Here is a 14,917-nt window from a genome sequence, read left to right as displayed (position 1 = left end):
TGACACCAGACAGTATAGTTTAGCCATATTTAAGCACAGCACAATTTTGGAGAAAAAAAAAAATGTTTCCTGATGACTCAGTCCCCTGTGTACAGCAAAGCTTAGGATTTATTTATATTGAAACTTTTTACAAAGTACATATGGCTTCTTCCTGAAAGATAGGTGCTGTTGACTTAGAAACAATGCTTAAGATAAGGGTTGAAGAATGATTGAGGTAAACATATTACCTGTGGGAGTCAGGATTGCCCTCGCCCTGAGATAGCAGAGAAGTTACTTAGACCATTGTAAAATACAAGTGCCATCGCTCATAAGAATGGGTTTTATGAACTGAGAAACAGTGTTCAAGATTTGGGAAAGATTCTTGTATAAACAAATTTAGTATGCTGGGGGATTCCGGTAAAGCCTGGTCCTACAGATCGCAAGGGACCGTCATGTTGTAAGCTACAGCCTTTCCAAGCACTCTGGGTGGAAGACAGGTAGACATCTCCTTTATCTGAAGAGACAAGCCTGTTTAACTTTCCTGGCTTCTCCAGCACTTATCTGTGTGCACCTCTTACCCACGACCTAGGTCCCAGGGATTGATCTCAGATTGACAGGCTAGGTGGCACTTATCTTTATCTACTGAGCCATCTTGCTAGCCTAAGGCAAGGTCTTTTGAAATGCTAGCCTGGCCAAGCTGAAATAAGCAAAGCGCTCTTTCAACCTGTGTCCTGATTTTAGGCAACCTCTGAGTAACCCCAAACACCCAAGACATCGTAAAAGAATACTCAGGGACATTGTGCCAGGTAAGGGTGAGGTAAATAAGACCCCTATGAAATGTCGCCTGGGTTGTTATGGTGTCATCCATTGTGAGAATAACAAAAGTGCTCTGCAGCAGGCCTGTCAGGGGCCATGGCCTCTGTAGCATGCGTGTAGCTCAGTGGACATGGGATATGGGGACATGAGGACATGGGGACATGGAGTGCTGCTTGGGGCCACAGCCCAGCATCACTCTTGGTAGGAGGTGACAGCTAGGGTTTCATGAAGGGAGTCCTATGGAGCTAGGGGAACTCCTATGGGCAGGTGTTTGCAGGAGGAGTGGGGAGAGAAACATCTGGAAAAACAAAGCGGAAAGGGGGTAATTCTTACTCTCTCTGCAAGCAGAAAGGGAGTAGGAAACACGTGCCAGGAGTTCTCAAAGTGAAGAAATTATCCTAACATCTGCTGAAACATTCAGACAGACTTCATTTCCGGCTGTTGCCAGAGGTGTAGGACTGCCGTGATGGAGCGGTGTGGGGGCTGGGAGGGGGTGCTTTGCTGCAGAGGAGAGCCACTGAGCTCAGAAGTGGGAATTTATAAGCAGGAAGCAGGGCTAGGAGCTGAGAGTCACTAATGGGGAACATTGAGGGTAAGAGGGAGCCTGGCTAAACTGCTACACCAGGATTCCTCACTCAGCAAGCTAGACATCCGCTGGGCTAGGAGCCTCGATGTCAGAGGATCAGGGGGTGGTCAAGGCTTGGGAGTAGGGGGTGGGTTATAGCCAAACCAGCTTAGCGATGTCTATAACCAAAACTTCAACAGATTTATTTAGTTGAAGGAGCTAATTGCCTTCCATGAGTTTTCTCTCCTCCCTGTCCCAGGGGTCTAGATATGTAGTCAAATCTGACCTTGAACTCAACGTTGGCTTTGAACTCAAGATCTTTCTTCCTTAGCACCCATGAGTGCTAGGATCACAGGTCTGCACCATTCATAACATTTCCTTTAACAGCAAGGAAACATTGCTAACATTGGCACATTGCAAACATAAAAACCGACCAGTAACTGTCAAAGGAGACTGGCAACTCCTGTGGAAAATGTGGTTACATGCAAATGCACATATTCGTGGTGTCTGCTCGGATTCACGGACATACCGGTCTGCATAGGTTTACATGTCTGTGTGGAGGGTTTTATTCCATTTTGAGACAGGGTTTTTATACTGTATCCAAAATTGGCCAGAGAAGTTGCTACCTATCCCTCCAGACCTCCAACTTCAGTGATCCCCTACCTCTGCCTCCTAAATAGGGATTACAGGCATGAGCCGCTATGCACAGTTTTAAATGTAACTTTAGACGTTCAGAATATCAATGGGAAAAGTCAGGAATTTCGTGTGGGGCTGTAATCCTGCATGGATGGCAGGTCCCCAGTGTTCCCCTTAAGAGAAGGGTACAGTACAGAATGTTTTTCATGGCTTCTCTTGGCTGTGGAGTGACTTTTAAACCTGGCTGTGGAGACAGTCTCTTTCTGAGGTAACTAGAAGGAATTTTAAACAGCAAGGTAAGATGGCTCAGTGAGTCTAGTTCCTTCTGCCGAGGTGAGCAGCCAGAGTTCAATCTCTTCACATATGTGGTGGATGGAGAGAACCACATCTTGTCCTCTGACCTCTTCATGTATGCTGTGACATGCTATGCCACCTCTACTCCCCAAAAATAACTGTGGGGTTTTTGTTCTTGTTTGGTTGGTTGGTTTGCTTTTTAAAGCAAATGTAGGTAGGCAAGGTGACCTAGCAACAAGCCTGAGCACAACTTTCCTCTCTGGGACCTGTGTAAAGGTGGAAGGAGAGACCTGACTGCACGGAGCTGTTGTCTGGTCTCCACACCTGTGCTGTGGCTTTTGCATGACCTCCCCATACTCCGCTAATAAATAAAATAAATTTAACAAAAGAAAAAAGAGAGAAAAAAATCACAAACTAATAACAAAATACAGTATTGGTTAGTGTTTTGGGGCAGTGTAGATGTACCTGAGAGGGAAGGGTAGGTGGTATGTTACAGGTGGAAGCAAGAAGGGAGGGGGGAGGGGGCTCATTTGAAAGAAAGGGAAGAAAATTGTTGTATTTTAATAAATCAAACTAGCTAATGGAATGGCAAGCTGATTTTCATTGTCGCCCACATGGTGCGGTTTCACACCCTCTAATGGTAAGATTATCCATTTATTTTATTCACAGGTTGTACTCAGACTATCTCTACTTTGCAAGTTCAAATAAATCTGCAGATGACTTCCACGAGAAAGTGATGGAGGCTCTGCAGCTGTTTGAAAATTGCATGCTGGATTATTCACTGCGCGCCTGTGTCTACAACAACACCCTGAACAATGCCATGCCCGTGCGTATTCACCAGGGCAGCCCATACAAAGCAGGCACACTCAGATGCTATTATGTGCAGGGGTGGGAGTGGGGCATTGTGAACAGGGTTTTAGTGCAGGGATGGGGGACCACGCGTTTGAATGTGCAAATGAAACAGAGCCAGCTGCCTTTGAGCCCTGGCTAATGTGGAAGCAAATGCTCCTGGCTGAGCGAGTCATAGCAGCAGCTGGGGCCTTCGAGTCTGCTGTCTGTGTCCTTCCTTGCCTGTCACCCAGACAATTTGTATCACACACTATCCCACCCCCACCCCCTAAAACCCAGGGTGTGCTTAGGAGGGCTGCCATTTAGTAAGGCTTTGAAGGCAGCTCTGCAGTTAGAGCTGGCAGACAGGAGGACGCCCAGGCTTCAGATGGCTTCAGAGCATCTCTGTAGCACTGGGGTCTTTATTGGCTTTCAGAATTACCCATCAGTGACTGAATGCTCCAGCAGGCTCTTCACTGAAGAATGTTCTCTCCACCCCTCTGTTATTCTCTTCTGAAGGAATACACCTAACCTTCCAGTCTTATGTAAAAACTCTTGCAGGCGGTGAATCCGGTGAAGTTACCTGAAGTCACATCTCCCACATAAGGCTCCCAGGCCTAAGTCCTTCTCCAGCAGGGCTCTTGCATGGGTAGCCACCTGCCCCATGGATGGCCATGTCCCACATCGGGCATTCACAGATGTAGATGATTAGCATCCCCCACTTCAGGGCAGTGAGGCTCAGGGGAAAGATGTCAGTCCCTCTGCTCAGCTACCCTGTCCATCTTTTCTTAAGTTAGGACCAGCAAGTAGGACTCTGGGCTCTTCTTGTACACACTGTAGTCTGGCAGGGACGATTCAACATAGATAACCACATTTTCAGTCAGGCAAGCTTTGGAGGCAGGCTGTGGTGTGGGTTCACTCCGACTTTTCCTGGCTTTGCACACATGTCTTAGCCTCTCTGAAATTCAATTGCTGTATTCGAGGCTGAGAGTTATTTACATGTGCCGTACTGACAAAGTATGGTGCTGCACCCTGGCACACATAGGTAGAGCCCCTGCTACCTCCGTGCAGGTTGGGTGAAAGTGCTCCAACCTGATAGGAAAGTGATAGACTCTGACAGCGTTGGCTATCCAGCAGCCCAGGGCTGTGCCTTTGATGCGGGCGCCCCTATTGCTGGGGCTTGCTTCCACAGGTGGGGCTTCCAAGGCACTCTCAGTTTGCCTTCTCTAGCCAGCTGCCCAGTAGATGGTGAAATCCATGGCTCAAGTCTAGGCTTTGAAACCCAAGCTTTCTTCAGGGCTCTGATGTGTCTCCAAAAGTCCCTTCTGTAGAGTTGCCATGCAGCAGGCTCTGGAGGGTAGGGGAAGGCAGGTGGTCGGTTAAGAGAATTCAAGAGTGTCTGGATGCAGCCTCCCTCAGGGTTGCTCCGACCCTGGTCCTTTGGAATTTCCTTGGTTTTGATGATGCTGTGCAACTCTTAACTCAAGCCTGCAACGTAGGTGGGATGAGAGGGGTGGAGGGAAGCAGGAACCAGCCAGATGAAGAGTGACAGGCGAGGCACTCTGCACAGTGGGTCCTAGACGAGGCAGGAGCAGTCACCACTCAGTTTTCTCTTTGGAAGATCTGAGAATTCAGAGAGGGAGGGGCAGATGTAGGCTCATACCAGCCTAAGTCGGCTGGGTGTCTTGGGTAGAGAGAAGCAGGGCTTTGGGAGTCCTGACACAGGCATAGTTGGATATAATAGCTGTGAATCGGGGCCTCTCCTGCCCTGCCAAAGGATCAGTGTCTGATATAGGCAGATCCCGATGTGGTGATGTTTTCATCCCACCCAGAGGTATGCCCTAGGAATGCCCTAGGAAATGCAGAGCCAAGCTAGATGAATTCTGGCTGCCTCTAAATAGGCTTCCTAGAGACAGGATATCCTCAGCTACTTCCTCCCACAGAGAAGAGGGGGCGGGCGTGCCTGGTGTGTTTCCTCTCCTTGCTGTCTTCAGGCCAACTGAACATGGGATCACCATTGTGACCAGGCAGGAAGTTCATGAGCTGCTGTGTGAGTCTCTCCACCTCTGGGTGTGTTAGATACATCTTTATTTAATGTTTGTCAAGTCCATTGGTGAGAGATAGGAAGTGTTTCACTTCAGTTTGTTGCTCACTGGGTACAATCCTAAACTCTAGTTCCTTACGGACCTCTGAAGTTGTTCCCATTTTACAGATGGGGCCACTGAGGTTCACTGAAGGTGTACTCCACCTGCTGCTAACAACAGTTCTGGTAGCCTTTGAAATCGGTCTTCCTTTCCTTGCTCTTAAAAATGGTTCTGAGATAGCAGGAGGCATGCACTCTAAATTTCATTTATGATGGCCCTAGCATGACAACACCATAGCTTAGTACCTCTTGTCTAAAGGAGAGCTCCAGGGTCGTGGCAGTGGATGAAGTCCAGGAGGGACTCTGCACAGGGCGAGGCGGGTTGTGCAGTTAGGGATGGTGAGCACACTGCTTTGGGAGATTTCCCGCCCCCCACCACCATGGGAAGAAAGTTCCCTTCTAGCTGCTAATGCATCCCATCTACAGCATGGGGGATGTGGTTAGTCTCCCCGTCCTGACACTGCAGGTGTGCCCGTTACAGCTAGCCCTGCATAGTCTATATTAAGACTCATATGGCACATCCCTGCCTGTGGGCCTCCTCCCTTCCCTACAGTCTCCTTGCCACATCACTGTGTCATGCTACACTCCCCTCATTTAGGTCCTCAGGTGGCTTTTGCGTAGGGCTCATAGAGAGAGGTCCCTGAGAGCTGGTCAGAAATGCAAGGTTCCTCCTAGATGTCACGTGTGGAGGGTTCAGCTGTGGACACTCACCTAGGCCGTGGGGGAGAGTGCAGATGGGAAGACCTGGCCACCTAACAGACCTTCCATGCATGTGCGTGTGCTCTGCGCATGTGCGTGTGCTCTGCGCATGTGCGTGTGCTCTGCGCATGTGCGTGTGCTCTGCGCATGTGCGTGTGCTCTGCGCATGTGCGTGTGCTCTGCGCATGTGCGTGTGCTCTGCGCATGTGCGTGTGCTCTGCGCATGTGCGTGTGCTCCGGTATGGGGACCACGACTCGGGAGCCTTCTCCTTGCTTCTCCCATGACATGCTTCCTTCCCCTGCCAGTCCAAGAGCTTCTTGTCCTTCAGATCTTTCTTTGCTCTGATCCTCCATTCCCCGCCCTAACCCCCTAACAGGTGTCACAGTTGGTGATGACAGGTGTCTGCTCCTTTATCAGTTTAGAGCTATCTCTGAGCAGTCAGGGCCATGCCCTTTAAGTGGCCTCACATCTCCACTGCCTAGTGTGGTGCCTGATACACTGTGTGAACTCACAGTACTTGCTGAATGGATGAAGAAATGAATGTCTGAGTGGGGAGGTTGGGGGGACAGAAGGGAGGGTAAGTGGGGAGGGCCGACTGAAATTGGAAGAACAAGGAGGATTGAAGTGGTACCTGTCTGGGGCAGAGTTGGACCTGTGACCAGGTTTAGATCAAAACTGGATCCCCTCAGGTCCTTTCTGGACCCCTCCTAGGTGCCTTCTGGGTTTCCCATGAGATGGTCCCCAGTGGTCTTTAGAATCCTCAAGGTACTTGTTAAGACCCTCTGAGGTACTCCCTGTGCCTCCCTAAGGTGTTCCCTGGGCTCCCCGTCAGGCGCTAACACAGCCCCCCTGAGGAGTCTCATGGAACCCATAAGGTGCTCACTCTGTGCCAGAGCTTCTCTGTGGTAGAACCAGTGTCACAATCGTGAGGGACTGGCCTTCTGACTTGGCTTTGTCAGGAGTTAGCTGCTGAGTCCAGGTAGACAGCCCCACCCTCCTGGTCTTGGTTCTTTGTCAGTGAGTCATCAAGCATCCACAAATTCAAAGACTTCCCTTGGCCTTGGTGGTTTCTGACTTTTTACATGGATTGGGTCCTTGCCCTAAATAGCTTCTATTTTGATTCTTGTTCTATTTTGGTTCTCTCCCTATGGACAGACGAGGGGGAAATGAGACTTTGTCTGCTTCTCAGTCACGGTGGTGGCCTTGCATGCATAGATGGTGTTCCTGAGGGGCCCAGAGTGCTCCCTGGCTGAAGGAAAGGGTTCTAGAACCAGTGGGTTGGAAGGATACTCATTTCTTAGAGCTAGCACGTATGTAGGAATCCCATGCCCTCCCTCCTTGGAGCAAATCTGCTTGTGAGGAAGGTTCTGTGCAGTCAGGACTCTACAAGTCTCTGAGGGCAGTGGCAGGCTTCCGCCAAGATGGCTTTGGAGGATGTTCTGTCACTGGGGCAGATACAGGGACAGGATACAACAACCCTAAACACCAGTGTCCTGTCCCTGACAGTTACTTCCTTTCCTACTGGAAAGTTTTCAAGTTATAAAAAGTAATTTCTCTGGAAGAGATGAGGCCAAAGTGGCTGGGAAGAGATGCCAAAAAGCCTGTGAGTCCCTGATCTGGCATGGTGTTCGCATGCCCACTCCATGTTGGAGGCTACATGTGTATGTGTTCCTGGGACTGAGCCATGCTTGGCTTTTTCAGTCTAGCTTGAAGTCTTGATGAGCTGGTGTAAAGTGTTGCCAAAGCAGGGTTCAGAGACATCAGCTAATGGATTTGAGAGGCAGCTTAGCCATTCGCTCTAATTGTTTTCCTTCCTTTGCATCTTCCTGCATAGTTAGAATAAAAAAAAAAACAACGGTGCAATGGAAAAAGAGCAGAGATGAAACCAGTGAGAACCTTCGTGCGCTTGGTCAGATGTTTCCTTAGTGTATTGTTAACATTGAGTGCAGTGGTTCCGCCAAGGGACACCGTGAATGCTGACACAAGGCTTTGCCCATGGTGACTAGATGGCCCAGCTCCCAGGAATCACAAAATCAAGTTTGTCAGGGAGAATGATGATGAAGAGTGTTTGCCTCAAAAACAGGAAGGCCTGGAGGAGGAGCCTAGAACTGGGAGGAACTATGGAGGGAAGAATGAACTGGGAGCTGAAAGCAGCTTCCAAATGGAAAGGCCCAGGGCCCTGAGCCAGGGCCAGTCGGGGCTTGCTCACAGCTTTACAAAGCACGTGACCATGACAGCTGGAGGACAGAGGGTAGAAGTGATTGATGGGAGATCCATCCAGGGGCCTGTGGGTGTTTAGCAGGTGCTGTTGGGAGTGGACAAAGAGAGGGGCTATGAATAAGGAGGTGCCTGGGGTGAGTCACTCTCCCTTCTGACACCAGCTGTGAGTACTGGGGCAAAGTCACCAACCATCTTCAAGTTTGGTATTAGAGCAGGATTTACAGGACACACCAACAGCCTCTGTGACCATGGCCACACTCACGGCATGACAAGGATTCAGAGTCACATCAGTGAGAGAAAGTAAATGGGCCGTGCCACCAGTCCAGTTCTCCCTTCAGAGTCACTGGGGGTTGCCAGCGCCGCCTAGCCAGAATGGATGCATAATCACATGACCACAACGAGGAACCTTGTCACCCCAAGCTGTGGTGTCCAGAGTTCTTACTGGGGCTCCATCACATACAGAGCTCAATCAGAAGTCACTGTGTTAGTTTGTTTGATGTTCTAGGGAAATGAAATTCTCCTGTTGGACAATGCAAGCCAGGGAGGGCCTTTAGCAGTCACCTCTCAGGGCAGAGGGTAGAAACCAGACCCATCTTTGAGTGGGTCAGTTCTTTACTCCTAGCTTGCAGTTTGGCATGAGAGAAGGAACCAAGTAAGGATTCGAGATATGAGTCAGAGGGAAGGAGGAAGGCTTTCCCGTGCGGTGGGTTTTCTACCCCGACCCCATGCTTACATTTGGGGGCATCACACACTTCCATGGTCATGGTAATGCATACATCCTTATGTATTACAGTGTCTAGGTTGCCTTTAGGTGTCTAGTTTTAACTTTTCACAGCCTGATTGACAGGAGGGAGACAGCCACCCACTTTATGCAAAGAACTTGTATGTATGCCCTTGAGGTCCTTCCTGAGTTTCTCACTTGTGAGGAGAGGCTGGAGCCACCTTTGTAAAGACTAATGCACCCCTAGGGGTAGGGATTCTTTGCACATGTGACACAGAGAGCCTTGGGTTAAGATTTGGAAGGTGACAATGTGTTGGTTTACAGAGAGATGGCCATCATGCTTTGGGAAAGCACCTCCCAGGACTGGGTAAGGTTTTCCTGCAGTAACACCCTCTTCCTCCTTCTTAGGTGAGGCTCCAGGTCGGCCTATATGCTGTGTACCTTCTGGACTGGCTCACCATCTTCAGTAAGGAGCAGTTCCTCATTCTACGTCTGGAAGACCATGCATCCAATGTCAAGTATACCATGCACAAGGTCTTCCAGTTTCTAAACCTGGGTATGTCTCATGCTTCAGACAGTGGGGTTCAGCACAAACCTCAAGAATATGGGATTTCTCTTGTGTGTGGTTTTTTGGGGTGTGTGTGTGTGTGTATGTATGTGTGTGTGTGTGTGTGTGTGTGTGTGTGTGTGTGTGTGTACAAGTAAGATGTCAACATCGATATCTTCCTCTGATGTCCCATTGAACCCAGCTTGCTGTCTTGGTTGGACTGACTAGCCAGGTAGTGTGAGGGGCTCTCCATCTCTTCCTTCCCAGTGGAGGGGTTATAGGAACATGCTGCCACACCCAGCTTTTTAGGGGCATGCTGCAGATTTAAACTCAAGTCCTCATGCTTGCAGAACAAACATTTATGAGTACTTCACACTCTGAGGGAGTTGTTCCCCTTCCCCATGACATGTGGGCTCTAGGAGGGCTCTAAGTTAAATGTAGAATGGAAAGAGATGGGCTGTGTGAGGCCGAGGGACTCCTGAAGAGGTGCCTTCTCAGTTCCTATTCACCTAATAACTGTTGCATGGAGCATTGTGCATGGGATGGTGAGCAAGATCTGGAGAGGAGGCACTCTGAGATCTTTCAGTTTGGCTGAAGGAGGCCCAGTCCAAGCTCAGGAAATGACTGTATCCCAGAGGGGATGGTAGAGTCTGTCATAGTGGGCTTAATGATGATGGAGGACCCGCACTGCTGAGGGACCAGAGAGACATCAATGAAAAAGAGGAGGAGATGGATTGAATTCTGAAGCTGCTCAGGTAGGTGGCTAGGACAGCCCTATAGGACATGGAATGTGGAGGTCTGACTATAGCAGTGGTTCTCAACCTTCCTAATACTGTGACCCTTTAATATAGTTCCTCATGTTGTGGTGACCCCAACCATAATAATATTTTGGTCGCTACTTCATTACTGTGATTTCGCTACTGTTCGGAACTGCAATGTAGATACTTTGGGAGCTAGGCGCTTGCCAAGGAGGTCGTGACCCACAGGGTGAGAATGGCTATGGTATAGCATCCTGGCAGGTGTTGCTTGGGAGTGTCTAGAGTCAGAGGCTCAAGGCCTGCCTTCAGCCTGAGGATGCCAGCTGACAAGCTCTGCTAACTGACCATGCCACAGCTTGGCAGAGGCATGTACAGAAGTGAGGTGTGCTGCCTGGGTGTGGACAAGTCCCCCAAGGACAACTGTGGAGACTCTTAACTGTCAGGCCAGGCCACTTTTCTTCACGGGTCATTTCCTAGAGTTCTGTGTAATGACCTGGCTTAGGAATTTTGTGAACTGAGTATTCCTTTAAATATATCGGCCCACCAATGGAATTCAGAACTCTTAGGCAGTGAGTTAATTTCCTTCCTTCCTTCCTTCCTTCCTTCCTTTCTTCCTTTCTCCCTCTCTCCCTTCCTCCCTTCCCCCCTCTTTCTTTCTTTCTTCCTTCCTTCCTTCTTTCCTTTCTCCCTCTCCCCCCTCCCTCCCTCCCTCCCTCCCTCCCTCCCTCCCCCTCTCTTTCTTTCTTTCTTTCTTTCTTTCTTTCTTTCTTTCTTTCTTTCTTTCTTTCTTTCTTTCTTTCTTTCTCCCTTCCTTCCTTCCTTCCTTCCTCCCTCCCTCCCTTCCTTCCTTCCTTCCTTCCTTCATTTGTTTTTGAGAGCTGGTAATGGGCTTGAATATAGGCACTTTATCTCTCACTTAGGACTTAGACTCATGTTTTCTTTCATTTGGCCACCTAGGAATATCTTGTATTAGTGCGGTTGTCTTCTGTTCCTAAGAGGGACAGGTCTGTAAGGTCAGTTTTCTGTCTTGTATATCCCTGAGACACTGGGCCATGGGAATGATTTTGGTTGGGTCCTATAGGTTTAGGGTCCAGAAGCATGAAGAGTTGGTGGTCTGGTGACCGAAGGTTGAGCCAGTGAGCAGCTGGTGACCCAAACATTTGGAATGGGGCAGTAGAGCATCATCTGCAGCCGCTGCTGGCCTGCCCTGGGGCATCTCCCCACAATACAATTGCTACAAGTACAGGGACCACCATTCCTCCCACCCCTCTGGCACTTCACAGCTAGAAAGAGGAAGCAGAATTCACTCAGGCCCAAGCCCTTTTGTGTCATGTAGGAACCCAAACTGGAAATGATGGTGACAGAGTTCCAGGAAACAGAAGTCCCTGTACATAGTTACTCAGGACAAGTGATGGGCCTCGAAGGCAGCCCGTGCAGAGTAGATGGATATGAACATTTATGTATGTATGTATCATGTGTGTGCCTGGAGCCCTCAGAGGTCAGAAGAGGGTATCAAATCCCCCGAAGTGGAGTTATGGATAATTGTGAGCCCCTTGTAGGTGCTGAGAATTGAAGGTAGATTCTCTGCAAGAATAAGTGCTAGTCACCACTAAGCCATCTTTCTAGTCCAACCCTATCTCCTTTTAGGAAATCCTTGGCTAAGCATGAAGGTCAGCTAGGATTCATTTGAAGTCCCCTCTGTTTCAAGTGGCACTTCTAGTCTCACAGGACCATTTTCCTTCTCATCCTAGGGCCTCTAAGTGAGAAGCAAGAAGCTTTGATGACCAAGAGCCCTGCGTCCAACACACGGCGTCCTGAGGATCGTAGTCTGGGACCCATGTGGCCGATCACCCAGAAGATCCTGCGTGAATTCTATGGGCCTTTCAACACAAGGCTGGCCCAGGTCTTGGATGATGAAGCATTTGCCTGGAAGACAACGTGAGAGCACAGTCCCTTCTGCAGAAGCTGGGCCCACTGACTCTGTCATTGCCATGACTTCAAAATTCTCCAGGAGGAGAACTGTCACCCACAGTGTGGAGAAAACTGCTGGAGCCCCACCCAGTCTTCTTCTTACAAGGCACCTGCTGTGGGAACTATTTGAAAACTTCCTTGCCATGCTGGGCAGCTCTGCTTTTGATTGCTAGGCTCTTCCACCTGAAGCCTTGGAAGATGCACTGGGGGAGGGAGGGAGTTGGCTTCCGTCTGTTCCCAGAGTGCCTTGGCTCTCACGAGAGCAATGGATCTCTGGCACTCAGTGGGTAGGAGGAGGAGGCTATGGGAGGCCACAGACCAGCCCTGCCTTCCTTCCTCCAGGAGAGTTTGTCTGGGTGCAGGGTTGGACAGCTCTGGGATCCAACTAAGGCCATGCTCTGGGGCTGCCCTTCACGTGTTATATCCCAGCAGGCCTTGCATAAATCGATAACCCCATGCGGGGGCAGAGAACAGAGCTGTGTGGAGAATGGAGGCTCCTTCATTTTTGTTTGTATTCCCAAGTCAGCCCTTCCATGACATTGGAAATAAGCCCTGGTTCCTTCGCTGTGCTCAGAAGGAACACAGAAGTCAGCTTTTGGCAGCAGGTTCCCTTGTCGCTCTGACCTGCTCTGCCCATAGACTTTGTTTATGCCCAACACAGAGAAGGAGCAGTTTTAAACCAACTGCTTCTTGCACTTGACTGGCCCTGCCTCTCTTTTCTGCTCCTTTGGATGTTTTCCTCAAGGAATTCAGTTTATATTTGGAAGGGACATTTTGCTGTTAATGCCAGAATAGAACAACCTCAAGGCATCGAACAGTTGGTGCAGAAGGAAGTGAAGCCCTCCCCATCGGTGGAGGGTCGCTGGAGAGTGTGCGGATGCTTCAGTTTTTGGTTCTGGCTGGTTACAGGCTCTCCTCCGTCTTCCTGTTGGAGGACTCTTTTATCCACATTCTCTGTCATGTACAGCCAAAGTTCTGTGACTCACTAAGGGTGAGTCTCAAGACACCCATATCCTCAGAAACATATCTCACAAACTAAGCTCGGGCCACATGTGGTGTGACTAGGAGATAGCTTTGCTTTTTATGGATCTTTCCCAGGCCTGTTAGCAGCTTGGTTGGCAATGGATATGCTGAAAGTCTTGTCATTTTTTTTAAGACCCCAGGGAATACCAGAGAGAACAGCTTAAGCCCATCTGGCACACAGGACAAGGTGGGAATGTCACAAAGCTTTTCACTGGAGCGTTACTAAGGGATGCTGCCCGGAAAGCTGTGTTCTCAGGTCAGGATCCTGTCCACCAGCGTCAGAAAGTGGACCCACTACATGCCAGACTGTCACTTGGACGTGTGAGAAAAGCTGGGCTTTGGCAGCGAGAGGCTGTGCGGTTGCTCGGCTGTGAGTCCTGCTGCGGTCCACCCTTGTTGGAGATGGGACTCTCAGCCCACTGGAAGGTTTGCAGAGAGCTCTGGGCATCAGCATGGACTGGGTCTGCTCTGCTACTGAAGGGGCCGTGTGTCTTGAGGCCTGTGTTCCAGGACAATTCTCCCTTCTCTCACGGTGGCCACTTGGCTCAGCAGCTAGTAGAAAAATCTGGCCTGAGTACAAGGATGGTTTGGGAAGAAATGACTTCAGAGAGAGAGAGAGAGAGAGAGAGAGAGAGAGAGAGAGAGAGAGAGAGCGCAAGAGAGTGTGAGAGTGAGCGAGAAAGAGCAAGAGCGTGACAGAACCCGAGAGATATTTATTTGGAATACTGTGTGTGTGTGTGTGTGTGTGTGTGTGTGTGTGTGTGTGCACTTATACTGAGTGGGGCCCTCTCAGCTGTCTTGCTGATGGGACTTCTCCTCCATTAGAGACATGATGCCTTTATGGGTTAATTTCTTCACCAGTTAGCCTGTCATTCCCAGGACATATCTTCCCGCCCCACACCAACCACGACTCTAAGAGATTTTTCTTGCGCACACCTATGCATGTGAATAACATGTTGCGTAATTCTGCTTCTTACAGAAGTATTGCCAAAGGTATTATTTCCAATATTATTTGGTTCATTGCTGATCTTTTTATACGTGCAGCCCCTCCCTTCTGCCATCCATGGCCATCCAGACCCAGTTTTCTGTCTATTGGTCCCTCCCCAGGGGTCACCAGCATTGCTTTTGCTTTTGCTTGGTTGGAGCCCCGTCTTGTTGAGAGCGCAGGCAGTGTTTTGGGTGATGGCTCTTGAGCCTGTCACCCCAAACCAAAGTGAAACACAGACCTGGTACCGAAGACACTTCGTATTCCCAAAGCCGTGTGCCAGGGTGTATGACACCTTCCCTCTCTTGTCGTGTAAGGTATGATATGCGAGCCACATTTATTCTGTACTTTTATTCATATTTAAATTAATTAAAGATGGACCCACACAACTGGTGCCTGCCAAGAGTGGGCCCTCCATCACAAGCTTGCTGGCCACTTGTTTCCATGATGTTTTGTGTGTGCCAGGGAATCCCAGGGGTGGGGGGGAAGGTCAGCACTTCCCCTGCTGTACTGACAATCACAGAGAGGACACTGGGCCATACTCATTTCCCGGGGAATTCCCGTGGAGGCCAGCTGTGGTTGGGAGTCAGGGTGGGAGGCTCCATCCAGCATCAAGTGCCCTTCATGTGGTCTTCAGACATAGGATTCTAAGACTGAAGTGACTATCGGTCTTAAGAATTTGAGTTTAAGATCCTTGGTGCGTCTGAGTGTGTCTCATCCCTAGGTAGGCA

At 49.5% G+C, this 14,917-nt stretch overlaps 1 protein-coding gene and 1 long non-coding RNA gene across 4 annotated transcripts in view; one reads left to right on the top strand and one right to left on the bottom strand.

Annotated features, from left to right (window-relative positions):
- The window catches only part of Chst15 (carbohydrate sulfotransferase 15), an 83,752-nt gene extending 69,143 nt beyond the window's left edge, over positions 1 to 14,609 (top strand). The window contains exons 6-8 of one of the 3 annotated variants that reach the window (XM_031388592.1): positions 2,960 to 3,116; positions 9,311 to 9,458; positions 11,959 to 14,609. In XM_031388592.1, the coding sequence (XP_031244452.1) occupies positions 2,960 to 3,116; positions 9,311 to 9,458; positions 11,959 to 12,149 (496 nt within the window). In that variant the 3' untranslated portion in view covers positions 12,150 to 14,609. The remainder of the gene's footprint in view (positions 1 to 2,959; positions 3,117 to 9,310; positions 9,459 to 11,958) is intronic. The other 2 variants (XM_031388593.1, XM_031388594.1) reach the window with 2 other exon arrangements.
- Positions 84 to 6,037, bottom strand: LOC116103107. The gene is made up of 2 exons (XR_004123390.1): positions 5,973 to 6,037; positions 84 to 5,564 (listed from the first exon to the last, which is right to left on the bottom strand). It is a non-coding gene; the product is annotated as an uncharacterized LOC116103107 (long non-coding RNA).
- Positions 14,610 to 14,917: the final 308 nt, after the last annotated feature.

This window comes from Mastomys coucha, unplaced genomic scaffold, assembly GCF_008632895.1.
Source record: "Mastomys coucha isolate ucsf_1 unplaced genomic scaffold, UCSF_Mcou_1 pScaffold21, whole genome shotgun sequence".
NCBI classification, from domain to species: Eukaryota; Metazoa; Chordata; class Mammalia; order Rodentia; family Muridae; genus Mastomys; species Mastomys coucha.
This window is presented reverse-complemented; position numbering and strand designations above follow the sequence as displayed.